General features: G+C 38.2%; 2 protein-coding genes across 2 annotated transcripts in view; one reads left to right on the top strand and one right to left on the bottom strand.

Annotated features, from left to right (window-relative positions):
• The window catches only part of LOC139149897 (uncharacterized), a 38,995-nt gene extending 33,037 nt beyond the window's left edge, over window positions 1-5,958 (bottom strand). The window contains exon 1 of the mRNA XM_070721917.1: window positions 5,815-5,958. The gene's annotated coding sequence lies outside the window, so the exon portion shown is untranslated. The remainder of the gene's footprint in view (window positions 1-5,814) is intronic.
• A 3,841-nt stretch (window positions 5,959-9,799) lies between these two features.
• On the top strand, window positions 9,800-12,538 carry LOC139149896 (mediator of RNA polymerase II transcription subunit 30-like). Its single transcript, XM_070721913.1, has 2 exons — window positions 9,800-9,879; window positions 11,874-12,538. The coding sequence occupies exon 2, from the start codon at window positions 11,875-11,877 to the stop codon at window positions 12,241-12,243; it is 369 nt and encodes a 122-aa protein (XP_070578014.1). The 5' UTR covers window positions 9,800-9,879; window position 11,874; the 3' UTR covers window positions 12,244-12,538.
• The last annotated feature ends 1,140 nt before the right edge of the window (window positions 12,539-13,678 follow it).

The following is a 13,678-nucleotide window of genomic DNA, read 5'->3' as shown; positions in this document are numbered from 1 at the left end:
ATATGAAGGTTGTTCACATTTAAATATTTACAATATTCAGACAGTGTGTAGACCTCGGTGTGACAACGTGGCCTCCTGGACAAGAATAAACACTCACAGACATGTCAGCTATATGTATTATGGGAAAAAATGCAATGTGCTAGAGCAGATAAAAAAAATCCACCACATTTTGAGAGGGCCAACATGAACTGGATGACCTAAGAATAAACAGCTAAACCTCCGTACTCATTTATCATCTGTGCCAGAATTATAAACTGCTGTGTACACATATGCTATCAGTGCAATTCATCGTCGGCTTGCGTAGATACTCAATAATATCTACCACTGCATTTCCTCCCTTTGACATCAACAGACATTTCTGATACTGCAGTAGCGGTGTAGCTCTGGACTTATTTTGTCGAAAGACTGTACGATATGAACGTATGCAATGTTTGTCCGTGTTTGCGACACACATACACATCATAGACGCAACGAACATGAACAGGGTCTTGTCTTTTCTGTATTAACCTTCAGGCTGTGGTGGTTCAACTTCTGCTTTAACCTTGAAACTTTTTTTCCAAACCTGTTACTCCGTGTGCACCATAATTCATGAATATTCATATCCACAGTGATCATGGAGAAAGGTACATGTACTAAGTCACCTATGATGTCTGGCAATGCATCATGGTCCCCACGGTGAATTCCACACCTGTGCTTTGCAATAAACATACCATCGCCAAGCACAGCAACTGTGTAAAGTGTCACTCCTGACAAACTTCCTTTTAGTAGTAGTACATTAAATTTCATGAAGTTTATTATCATGCATAATATGGCAGCCCTCTTTTCTCTTAAAATGTAAACTTGTTAATTCCCCATGGATAAAAGAGTAGGCATTATGATTCTACTAAACTAGAAATCAAGAGTGAAAATAGTCGATGGAAGTCACCTTCACTGTTACCAGGTCCATGAAAATGTCTTAATTTGCATTTATGAAAAGACAATGATTGTGAGAATCTGTTCTGACAACAATGAACAAAACACTGGAATGACTGGTGAGAGTCATCAACAATCACAATCCAAAAACGAGGACCAGTGTGAGATCAAAAAACTTCTCATCATCAATCTATTCTGTTAGTGTTATAGCAAAAGAGTGACCATCCAGTACGGTTACTGTAAACTTTTTCTGGGTCAGAGATGTTTCAAAAGACAAACAAACAGTCCATAACACACTTGAATGATTACAAATGAGGTTTTTAAGATCCACTATTTGACAAGTCCTGTTGCTAAAAAAGTGTCCCGCATTTCTCCCCATGGCAATGAATATTAAACACACACTGTGCATCTCATCTCTGTCAACTCTGAAACAAGTACCCAATCAGTCAGGTCATTTCTGCTATTCTGCACCAAAGGGAATGTACTATTTCATGGTTATTTTTATCTTTCACATTGATATATGATGCGAACAGCTCAAGGGTACATGTATAGGAGAACCTAAACTATATCAGTTGAACTGTAGTAAAGTATTATAATGCATGAAAACAATTTTATTCAAATACAGGAGAACTATGTACATCATGTAATATGTACATGGTGCCTTTGACTTTGCCAAGCAAATCATTCAATGACTGTGATCACTGGTGGGCGGCTTGACCGGAGCCTACTGTATTGACATTATCCAGGGTTTATAGTAATCAAGACTTTACAGTTAGTTCTCTCTATGGTGGATCAGTCAATCAGAGTCTCAGTCTCTCTCTTTTTCTGAACTAACCTAACCATATCATATACCTATTAAACCACCTCTCTCCCCCCTCTCTCCCTCCCCCCTCTCTCTCTCTCTCTCTCTCTCTCTCTCTCTCTCTCTCTCTCTCTCTCTCTCTCTCTCTCTCTCTCTGTAAACTAACATGCTTCTCTCTCTCTCTCTCTCTCTCTCTCTCTCTCTGTTAACTAACATGCCATCATAATAGTTTATGAAAACCTTACAAAGATCAGAATGACAGATTCTCATTAAATTCTGACTTTCTTTTGGCCAAAAAATCCCCTTTTGATTATTGGTAGACAGCAGAAATGGTTAAATGAACTTGTGCGACTTTCGTGCTGAAAATTGTTGTTTGTAAATTTCATAGAAGTAAATTTATAAGTCTTTTGAAGCATATTTGATGCAAGTGTACATGTAGGTACTAGATCATGTTTGGAGTCAGGTATGCTGAGATCCATTCCAAAACAGGAATGTGATCTGCAAGCACATTTACAGGCACCCAGACAGGCATAGGCAAACAACTGGTTACAATGATTCGCCAGCCGTAGCCACCCACTTACAGAGACAACACAACAGAATAGCATCTCATAAATGCCGCACTGCATGTAGCCACTGACTACTGATTTTTTTACTGAACAAAGAGTAAATGCGTCAAAGAGGAAGAAACACTCCTGAACTGAACACACAACATTATTTGCATCTGTTTGGCCATTACAGTGGATCTGCATAACAATAATGTTACGATCATCAATGTAACCCAAGGCCAGCAATTAACTTTATGATGTAGCCTGCCATGTTTTTATCTCCTGTGAATGTCCGGCCACCTTTCCTGACCCAATTTTTTGACCCAGGCTGCAGCAAAAAGCAGGCACAGGCAGGGAGAAGGGGAGACAGATGGGGGTTAGGCACTCTCAACAGAAGCACACTGCCGGCTGATTTAGAAATACTAGAAATACAAATAGTACTAGACCGACTGCAAAGATAGAGTATTGTTTAATGTATGCACTTCAGGGATATAGAAAGCCAACTGTCAGTTACATGTAAAATTTGCTGGCTGTGAAAATTATCCGTTTAATGAAAAATCACAGATATTTTCCACACATTACTTGTATCTGCCTAAACTTTTATTTTTGCCATCTGTAATAAAAAATGTCTGCATTCCTAACACCTTGCAAACGTGACTACATGTCCTTCATCCAATGAATGAAAGCCCTTCACAGATTCATTCAAGACATGACAGTCTACTGTGACAGTGTGCCATGGTCATTTGCCATAGCGGGGGGGTACATCTACAAATTCATAGCCAGGCAATAAAGTCCCTTAGAGTTGTAATTGGCACAAAAAATATCACAATACCAATTTAAAAAACACACTATAAGCATAAAGATTTCTCTCAATACCACCGGGGTGGGACAAAAGTTGAATCTTTCCACATCCAAAGTCAAGTAATTATTGACAATTTCACACTGCAATGCTTAAGTAGACTCTGAAGAAAAGGCATTGAAAATTCTATAATACAGTATTTGATAATTTTCGTAGAAATTGAAAAGGCATTGTCATGACCAGCTGCATTGAAAATATTTGACGAGACGTAATTAACGATAGTCACGGGATATTTTAAAACAGCATCTTAGAAATCAGTGTTAAAATTATCATGGAGTGAATCAGGCTGAGTGAATTTACGGATTATTTGAACATTTATGTAGTTTGCCCTGATTCAAACACTAGAGGGCGCTATCTACACCCAAATGAATATGTGAAAATGCATGAGATGATATCAGTAATCACATTACCACTTCATAGCGGCACATGTGTACCTTTCAGATCTAAAATGATGCGAGTTACATTACATTTCCCCTGAGGCAGTCTTCTCTGTCCCAGGTGCTGCCAAAACCTCGCCTTTTTTAGTTGCTATATTTTGTCAATGTCTGAACAATGTTATCCAAGCCTTGACTACCAAAACCGAGCGTCCTCCAAGTAATTACCAAGAAGTGTCAACTAACATAGGAAAGAATAAAAACACAGATATATCAGAGAGTGGAGGGTAGGCTGTTGTTCAGAAATGCATTCCTCAGTGTATTGCAGAACAAATTATTATAATTTTGATTATTGGATTATTGTGAGGTTAACTGCTTATAATTTGACCCTGCACCCTCAGGGGATATTTCATATCTTGATGAATTGAGCAAATTCATCTGGACATTCCTTGCGAACACCCTTGTGTCACCTAAAATACCTAGCTGTAAACAGTGGGAAAGAATATTGTACATGGCCATGGCACAGAGTGAATTTCTCATGGAGAGAGAAAAGATGCAGAGCCATTAGCTTCCAACGAAGGTAAACCAATTTTTGAACAGTAAATATTACTGGTAGCATCCTGAAAACATTACCTCAGAATCACAAACAATTAATACATACACACACATATATATATATATATATATATATATATATATATATATATATATATATATATATATATATATATATATATATATATATATATATATATATATATATAATATATATATATATATATATATATACATACACACTGCCATTGCAACAATAGTATACTCAAAGGGCTTGGAAGACGACTGTAAAGTTAGCGGCATCCTCATTTTCAGCTTATGGGGGAGGCGAAAAAGATTCTGAGAGTGACGCAACATCACTGTACAGCGTCAGTTTCACCACCAAGTGTTAGATCTAACTACACTGTATTCGGACATTGCTTTGGAAAGTTTGTATAAATTTAAAAGAAAGACAACAAATAGAAGCGCTCAATTTTGCAAGGATGCAGGCAATAGAACATTTACAATTTTGCAGTCTATTCTGGCGCCATCAAAAGCTCAGTGACAGACTCACCCCCTCCCCTTTGGGGAAAGCACAGTGATCTTCCCCAATACAGTAAAAAAAACAACAGGTGACCCACTAGAATGGCCCAAGTCACCTGGCTTTTCTCAGCAGCAGTTACTCGTTGGCCAACGCATTCACCCCTTGATCTACGCAACAGCCTACCACTAAGCCTGACAGTCTGCTAAAGTTTATTCCTTCAATTTATCGTTTCGATATAACTAATAAATGCCGACAGATTTGGGGCAAGTCTTGTGACCTACCACCACTGACACACTATTAGTGCAAGATAAATGGGGCAGATTAGTATTAATTTATGCAAATTATATTAATGAGCACTGTTTCGGTATTGAAATTTTATGCTGTTGATTCTTTATCAATGTGGAATATTCATTCATGTGCCCTGAATCCTGCATTGTATACTAAAACACCCCAACACAAAGAAATTAACCTGCAAACGCTTGTATCATTGTATGTAATTATGCAGCTCAGGCTTAGAGCAGAAAATAGTAATTTTATTTACTACATCATCAAGATCCAGACACTTGGGGTTCCCATATTTTGCTATAGCTTTCAGAATACAAAGTATTAAAGAAAAGTGCCATGGTACACAGTAGATTTTTTTTCTTTAAACAGTTCGGAAATGGTAGAAATGTCTTGCCATGGATGTAACAAAAATAGATCTACTTTTTTACTTTCATGGTCTTACATACATGTGGGATATCCTCCTGGGGATACGTCCACTGTGAGCTTTGTTGTCTGTGTTTCAAAGTTTGAAAACTACAAGGTTCATTTTTCAGGGTCCCCATGTAACACATTCCGTATTACAGTCGCTTGTGAGTCGATACATTGCGAAGGCCACTGTATGCATTGGAAATGTAATGCATACATACAGTGGCCGACCCCGTGTAACCGACTGTATTCCGTATGCCCTGATTCGATGCCATACTCCCCCGGCGGCGGCGGCGCCTGGTCACCGCACACTGTCTATCGACGCGCTACGCAAAGCATCGGCCATTCATTTTACTGAAAGTCCTCCTACGACTTGTAGGTATATCGATATTGTTTTCAAAAAGGGGTTCCCGTACTCGTAGTAATGTATGTCGTCAAATTTGCAATGTATCCGGCAACTACCATAATTTGTGGTGCCTGTATTGTCACTATGAACAATTTACTGATCATGGGAATTTCAAGCTAGGGTAGATATTAAATTTCGTTGTCCTTACCTACTGCCTGGTGTAGCTAGTTGAGATATCATGAATATGTTGGCTAAACAGACGAGTTGCTGTACCAGAACTGGCGTGAAATCTGTCTTGCTCTTCGGCGCAAATTCTGTCGGTACCAGCTGGTTGGTTCTGTACGGAATAGCGGATGCACGCACAAATTTTGAATGGACGAGTTGTGTACTTCTTACGTAACCACGTAATCATCTTTGCCCATTGCCCGCAACTGCCTTAGAGGGCGCAGTATAGCACATGCCTTCTGGAGCTGGAACCATAGACAGTACACGATACAGTAACTCGTATCTTGTACACGAACTATGATGTCTACATGGGGATGTTAAACGAGCTGTTCCTTCCGTAATAGCAATGACGAAACATATGACCATTTATTTTACTCATTTATATTCTCTGATACTGGACTGAGTTTATAATTTCTACAAAGAGTCTTTTTTTTCATGTTGTTGTGAGACTTAGCCTTCACGATGATGCCTTCCTTACTTTTTGGAGACGCAAGTGCTCCATTTATTTGTAATCATCTCACACTTAAAGCAAAAATCATTTATATGTGCAAAGAAAATTAATGATAGGAAACCATATTTTGCACTGTATTTACTACAAGTTAAACAGAATTCATGCCACCCAGAGTACGAAATTGCTGTGGCCAAACACAAGCTTGAGACATATTGTTGAAAATGAATTAATATGCTACAAAACACAAATGAAATGGAGAATTGTACTGTTACACCTTTCTGACTAGCAATGTAACCCTCTTTAATGTTACCAGTAAAATATTCAAATACCAAAAATACCAAAAAATAACACCTTAGCTTCAAAATGCAGTCCTTGTAATTAATGAACCGAAGCAATATTGTAAAAGTTTGAGAGACTCAGTCCAAGTATCTGAACTTTGAACTTTGTAGAATTTCACGTCTTGGAAATTTATTGTGGTTGATCTCAAGTATATAAACGTGTATTAAACCTTCGAAATGCTACCCATTAAAATTGATGTCTAAAGCTGCAATGCTCAAACAGGATGCGCGTAAGAGAAGTTGAACAACATCATGAATTCGAGTAATTCTCGGAAGTTGATCCCATCTCTTGCCTGTCAAAAAGAAAAACCGTCCATAATTTGTAAGTCATATTGCAAAGTAATGAGATATTATTTGCATTTTGAATGGCTCACACAATTCTATACATGTTTCTAGAATTAAAAAAAAATATCCAGGAAAACGAATTTGAAGAGCATTGGTCGAACCATGCGATGCCAAAGCAAATGTTTTTGTATATATTTAACATGTTAGTTTTAGATGAGTGTTCGGGGCATATGCTCGTAAAATTCTCCACAAAAATGCAAGCGAACGGATTGGTGACTGCGTGGGATGTCAGCAACACAGTAGCCACACATGTGAAGTAAACGCAGGCTTCAAAAGTTACGTTTCATTTTTATGTCCCTGATCTTTGCCTTCGTCAGTAGTAATACAGCAAAAAGCCAGCCGTGCAGAATCTACTAGTGACGCCTACAATTGTTGAAGGTTACTGTACCTTTTACCATTTGTTTACTGGGTGACCAAGTAGACTCAAATTTGTTTGAAACATAAAAGAGACTCTAGTCCTGACAAAGGAAGATCACCATATTTGCCAATGGTGCTTCATAATGATGATGATGATGATAATGATGAAAATAATAACAACAACAATAATAATTTTCACATTTCTTAAATAATTTCATATTTTCCACAGTATTTTTTCATATTCCTTCATTATCATTAATGAGTACTGAATACCCTATGCTACAAGTGAACAGACAGGCACGGTCGTTCCATAAAGGGACCGTGATGAGTGCAGCCGAAATTGGTACCTTCTGTCATGACCACAGGTACGGTTTCAACTACCGAATCCCGGTAGTAGCTAAGTGGTAGACCATATGATATCCTGGGGGGCTTGGAAGATTTCCTTTAAAAATACATTAGGAGAGGTTGCCTTTGGAAAAGACATTCCAGTCAAAGATAGCAGAAAAAAACCAAAATTGCCATATATGAAATAAAATATATATTAAATAAAAAACAATGCAAAGACAATTGAAATTCTCAGTGCACCCTCCGGGTGCCTCATTTTATAATACCTTTAATTTTCGGCGTGCCCTTTGGTCATGATAATGTCATAACATCTGAATTAATAATATATTAATATTTTAAGTCATACTTTTACTTTTGTTTTACATGTACTCAATGTTTCAATTTGAAACATTAAGCATAGCATTATTCATTTATTGTGCTTCTGCTACAGTTTCTCATTCTTACACCTGAAAATATCTTGAATACTCAATCCAGCTTGTCCACATAGCCTGCACCAGATACTGTGTGTCCACTGTTGTTCTTTACAATGATGTGCCAGGTTTATCATGACTTGTCAACAAAAGACCCATTTGCTGTCCATAAAGTGAATCCCGCACTCATCCCAATATTAATGTTTCTAGAACTACTCTTTCAAATTTCCAGCAACTTTAAGCGCAGCATTTGCAGTGCAATGTGACGAGGGTTGGACAAGGGTGCAATAATTTTTCCGTAAAATAGACCTACTTATAAATGTCTCAATAATATCCTTAATTTACTATTTATCTTGTCTTTCAAAGCATGCTGTAGGATACACCTGTTAATATCCAAATAGAAGTTGCACTCTAAAATGAATAGCCACACTGTTAATTTGAACCAATGTATCACATAACTTTTGAAACATTAGAAATCACAAGCACTTCTGTAGCATACACATATGCCAAAGCTGTATTTTGATTTCTTTGTATTAATTTGCATATCTTTGCATTAAGTAACGAAAAAATATTTTTTTCCTATTTAGATGTACACTTGCCCTTGTTGACAACTATAATGGGAAGTCATTTTGTGTCTATATCTTGAGTCTTCACAAGAACTCTGTTAAAAACACTCAAAATGGCCACCAAATATCCCCATTTTCATATGTAAAATTCAAAACTTCTACATCAGGAAGAGGACACCCCTTCCTAACCACCCCAAGTGACTGGATCAATTGTAACACTTCAATATTCGACCACATCTGTGCGTTTGCAGTCTTTAAAGTCCTTTGTCGGTTTGTGCCACATACATTAGCCTACTACCCAGAATAAACTTTAAAGGGGGTGGTCGTCGGAACTGCGCGTGTGCGATTTTCTTGTTTATAGACAATGTATTTCATGCATGATATCTATATGCATCACTTAAACACAGCCGCAACATATAAATTTTAGGATATTCATCTTTCATCAATCGCCAACGTAACCTCGATACAGTATTTACATCGGTCGTAGGGGTCCCTGGCAACCTTTGAGCAGAGTTCCGACGACCACCTCCCTTTAATCACTAACAGTGGTAGTGGTTGTCTTCCAGACTGAGACCTTGATTACTTCTTATTTGTCTCCATCAGTTATTTTGCTGTAGTATTTTCTTTCCAATTTCAGCATTCTGAAGCAGATGTTGTTTGTCTATGGTTTCATGTAAACTTTTGTCATGTCATATGAAGAAAAGCGTCTTAACAAAAAAGAACAGAAAGTATTGGCGGTTCAGCTCTCACGTATGCCCGCGAAAAAAATTCCTCTGAGATGGGAAGTGAAAAAAAAAGATGCCAGAATTCACACAGTTGAAACAAATAATTCCAGTTGAAGAAGGGAGGAAAAAATAATGCCCGAAAGACAATCTTCCAAGCCCCCCTCAAGAATATCATATGGTCCACTCCTAAGAAAGGTACTACCAAGGTTCAGCTTTCAGCCTCACACTATCAGCCTTCGAGCTTCGATTTACTATCCCAGCATCACTGTGAGCACCTTTGGATTGATAATGATCGAAACGTGTCGATAGAGGGCGCGGTATAATCGGTAACTGTATTTTACTAATAATTCTCATCCTTAGCTACAAATTGACCCAGTGAAGTAGGAATGTTTCAAACTCATCCTCCGTGTCTTTGTTAATATTTAGCAAATAAATTACCAGTTGGTATTTGATAGAAAAGGGTGTGCTTTAGATCGCTGGCAGGTTTTACGGACAAGATCACAATTTAAAGGTGAGGAGTTTCATATTTCAATCGCAAAATTTATTTACTATGTGAGCGAATTCATCGAATCACGCGGTAACTTTGGAAAGCAACGTGATGGCTATAATAGCATGGTATTAAAGTCACTGCGATGAACCCAACAACCCATCAAGCGCCATTTTTCTGCTTAAAGTTCAGAACTCAAGAACAAACATAAACACACGCATCATGAACTTAGCGAGAATCAGAATATTCCTCTATAGTTTGTGGCACATTGACGTCATTTCAAGGAGGAAAGAAATCATGGAATATATCTTATTTCTGATGTATATAAAGCAGTGGACCAAAAGTAACTTTTGTTGGTCAAATCTTAAAGGTGTCGTTGAATACCCTATTTTCATTTTACGCGGTAGAAACTTACATCGCACAGGCTTCGGCTAAAATGACCATTTCGCCCATTTTCAATTTGCCAATTTTAGTCTACACACCCTCGGTGTATATTCAGTGAAAATACACGCTGCCGTAAGTGTACTAAAATCCATTGTAACATGTTAGTGAATTGTCCGAGAGTCACTTTGGTTGCGAAATTATAATTTTATCATATATTGTAATTTATCGGTATGAAGAGGCATTGTAATATGGATAACAGTCTTAAAGGAACCCGCACAGAGTCAACGAGCCAATGTTCAAGACAATTTTCGTTGCATTTGAAATTTCACTGCAATTTAAAATACTTACATGCAACCGTGCCAAACATTTCATTCATCTGTGTTCGAGCCAACAGAAATATTTCTCGGATACGAATGTCACGGCAAAACGTCGACATTTTAAACATTAGCTTTATTGGTCAATCAGTAAACGGAAAACGCGGTCTACCGCCATGGCCCGAGGAACAGGGCGAGCCATCGCCATTTGATTATTGAGTTACGGAAAAATAAAATATTTATTCGAACCAATCAATACGAATAAAGAAGCTTGGGGGATCGAATTGAAGAAGGGGAACGGAAAAAGATGAGAGTTATAATGTAGAAATTTTAATGAATTTTCAAACTCACAAGTGACAAGGCCATTCTCTATCAGTTATTAGAAGTGTCAAGTTTTAGCTGTAAGCCTTATTGGATCTTCGTCATATCACAATATTGAAACATACCTTTAACCCCGGTGACAGACAGATGCGTTTTAAGGTAGTAGGCCTATACGCCTCGAAATGAAAGACTTAAACTTTTGCTCAAACTTTAATTCATTAAGGAATCTTTCAACCATTCTCTTTCAAAATCAAGAATAAAAATCGGGGGGTCACCGTGCGAATTTTGGTACAAAAAGAAGAAGCAAATAACCTAAGATTGACCTATACTGAAAATTCAAAATGGCCGCCATCCCTGTGTCAACTTATGGAGAAAAATGAAATTTCCGAATTTCCAAAAATTAAGCAGGTGAAAAATTTTCTTACACCAAGAGCTTTAAAAGAACCGTCAACAAGTGGTATGTCAGAGAAGAATTGTGTAAGTTTGAGAGTCTAAATGTCTGTCCCCGAGGCGCATTCTACCTTTCGGCCGAAATAGATCAATAGTTTTGGTATCTAGCAGAAACGTAGGCAAATGACCTAACAGCTGTTCTAAGGTGATACGCGGCAAGTTAACCATGCTGTGTCGTATAGCATGTTTATGTTGCATACTTACTGTTACACCATTCATAGTCAATTGTATGATTTACAGAAGCTCCTCGTTTAGATTTAGAAGGTTAACGAGGCAAAGGAAAAATACCGAGTTTGTCCGTGTATCCCTCCCAAAGTGTGTGCATGCTACTCCCCGTATGTATGTATGTATGTATGTATGTATGTATGTATGTATGTATGGATGGATGTATGTATGTATGTATGTATGTATGTAGTATGTATGTATGTATGTATGTATGTATGTATGGATGGATGGATGGATGGATGGATGGATGGATGGATGGATGGATGGATGTGTTTCGTTACTTACTTAACTTTTGGAGTAAGAAGTTTTGTTTTGTATTTCTAGAATGTCCAACCCGAACCAACAGAACCAACAACAATATCCCGGCATGACGCCCGGCCAGACACCCGGTACGGTACCCGGTCAGAATCCACCGCAAATGCCGATGCCCCAGCAGGGCCAGGGTGGCTCCATGCCCATGGGACAAATGGACCAGAATCAGGCCATGATGATGCAGATGCAGATGATGAGGATGCAACGGATGGCGATGATGCAACAGATGCAGCAACAGCAAGGTGGCGCTGGAATGCCAATGCAGCAGCCAGTGGCAGGAATGCCTCAACAGCAAATGCCACAGACAGGTTCAAGTTCATCGGGGCAAGCGTCGGCCGTGCCAATGGGCCAGTATGGGGGGACAACGTCCAAGAAGAAGTAAAAACTGAAAAATGGAAGTACTTTCCTGTGGAAAAATAAGTTCATATCCAACGAAATATGCATTTTTGGTAGTTGCTTTAAAGGGAATATTTTTGACGTGGTACATTCATTGTTTTACTTGTGTACCTATCTAATTTACCCTCCGATTGAATTTATATTCGTTTAAACGATGTGCTTTAAAATTCTGTTTTATTTGAATCAGAAATGTCTGAACGCTGTACTAGTAAAATGCAACCTTTGTGTAATGAACAAAATTGAACCTTCAGTTATTGCTTAAATAAAAATTGAAAAGAGAATCACTGACTTAGGGCGAAGATCGAGTACTACACATTTGACACGACTTCACCATATCATGAACGTTGTCACTGTAAAAAGGTGTAAAAAGATGTAACTTTGAAGGAAGTCAAACGTTACCTTCATAATTGGCGTTTGGGGTGGCGCTAATCCGACGAGGAGTGGAGTACATGTGCGTATCTGGCTGTGGCGGTCTATTCAGTGACACCATACTGTCAGTGACGGGCCTTCAGACAGCAACGTAGCACACTGCATGGGTAGCACCGCATTAGATAGTGCACGATTTAGGCCAGAGAATATTTTCCTTTGGTAATGACTCACTGATTTGTGTATTAAAATAACTCTCCCATATACTAGTATAGATGAATACACAGGGAATCCATCACCACATGTTTCAAAGAGACGCAAACGTATATATCAATCAATGATAGAGAGTGGACATATATTGATAACAATAAGTTTCGTTTTTTCAATTTTAAATATTTCAAGCAATGCAAAGGAATGAAATACACGACTGTTGTCGAGTAAACACTGGTAATTCTCCCATTATGAGAAAGGCAATCAACATTGAGGCAGGTTAGGTCAGGAGTAAGAAATACCAATCAAACTGAAAACAGATATGTTTTCAGTTAGGTAAATCCACTTTATTGGAACAGTTAATGGCATTTAGAATCTTGCTAAAACAAACTTCGCGTTGGAATGTACTTCCAACCAGGGTACAAAGTGTTTTCAGGTTCAACGGTCACACTTCGCATCATACGACAGTCATAATTCTTTCACGTGCAGTCGATAATTTTTCGTATTTTAAAACGGAAATGTGAGGGGATGAAGTATTAGCATTAAACAGTTAGTTTGGAAGTTTTACAACGCTGGTAGGTGAAGTGCGGTGAAAAACCGCGGATTTAGTTGACGTTTCTCATGTTACACGACAGCCCCGTTTACATCTCCAAATGATTTATCAGCTGTTTTGTTATCATAAGCACAATCGAAAGCCTAGACAACGGTAATCACAAAGCCAGGACGCAGTTTTGAACGTACTGTCTCGCCATTACAAGGTTTTTTTCTCTGTATCCACAGAACACCCCGGTATATATCAGAGGGAGTATTGGAAAGCCTCATCTTCCACTATACTAGAGTCTATA

The sequence above is a fragment of the Ptychodera flava genome, chromosome 14, assembly GCF_041260155.1.
Source record: "Ptychodera flava strain L36383 chromosome 14, AS_Pfla_20210202, whole genome shotgun sequence".
In the NCBI taxonomy this organism is placed as follows: Eukaryota; Metazoa; Hemichordata; class Enteropneusta; family Ptychoderidae; genus Ptychodera; species Ptychodera flava.
This window is presented reverse-complemented; position numbering and strand designations above follow the sequence as displayed.

Bases quoted from the DNA above. Each gene is read 5' to 3' on its own strand.
- LOC139149896 (XM_070721913.1), top strand. From the start codon at position 11,875: ATGTCCAACCCGAACCAACAGAACCAACAACAATATCCCGGCATGACG.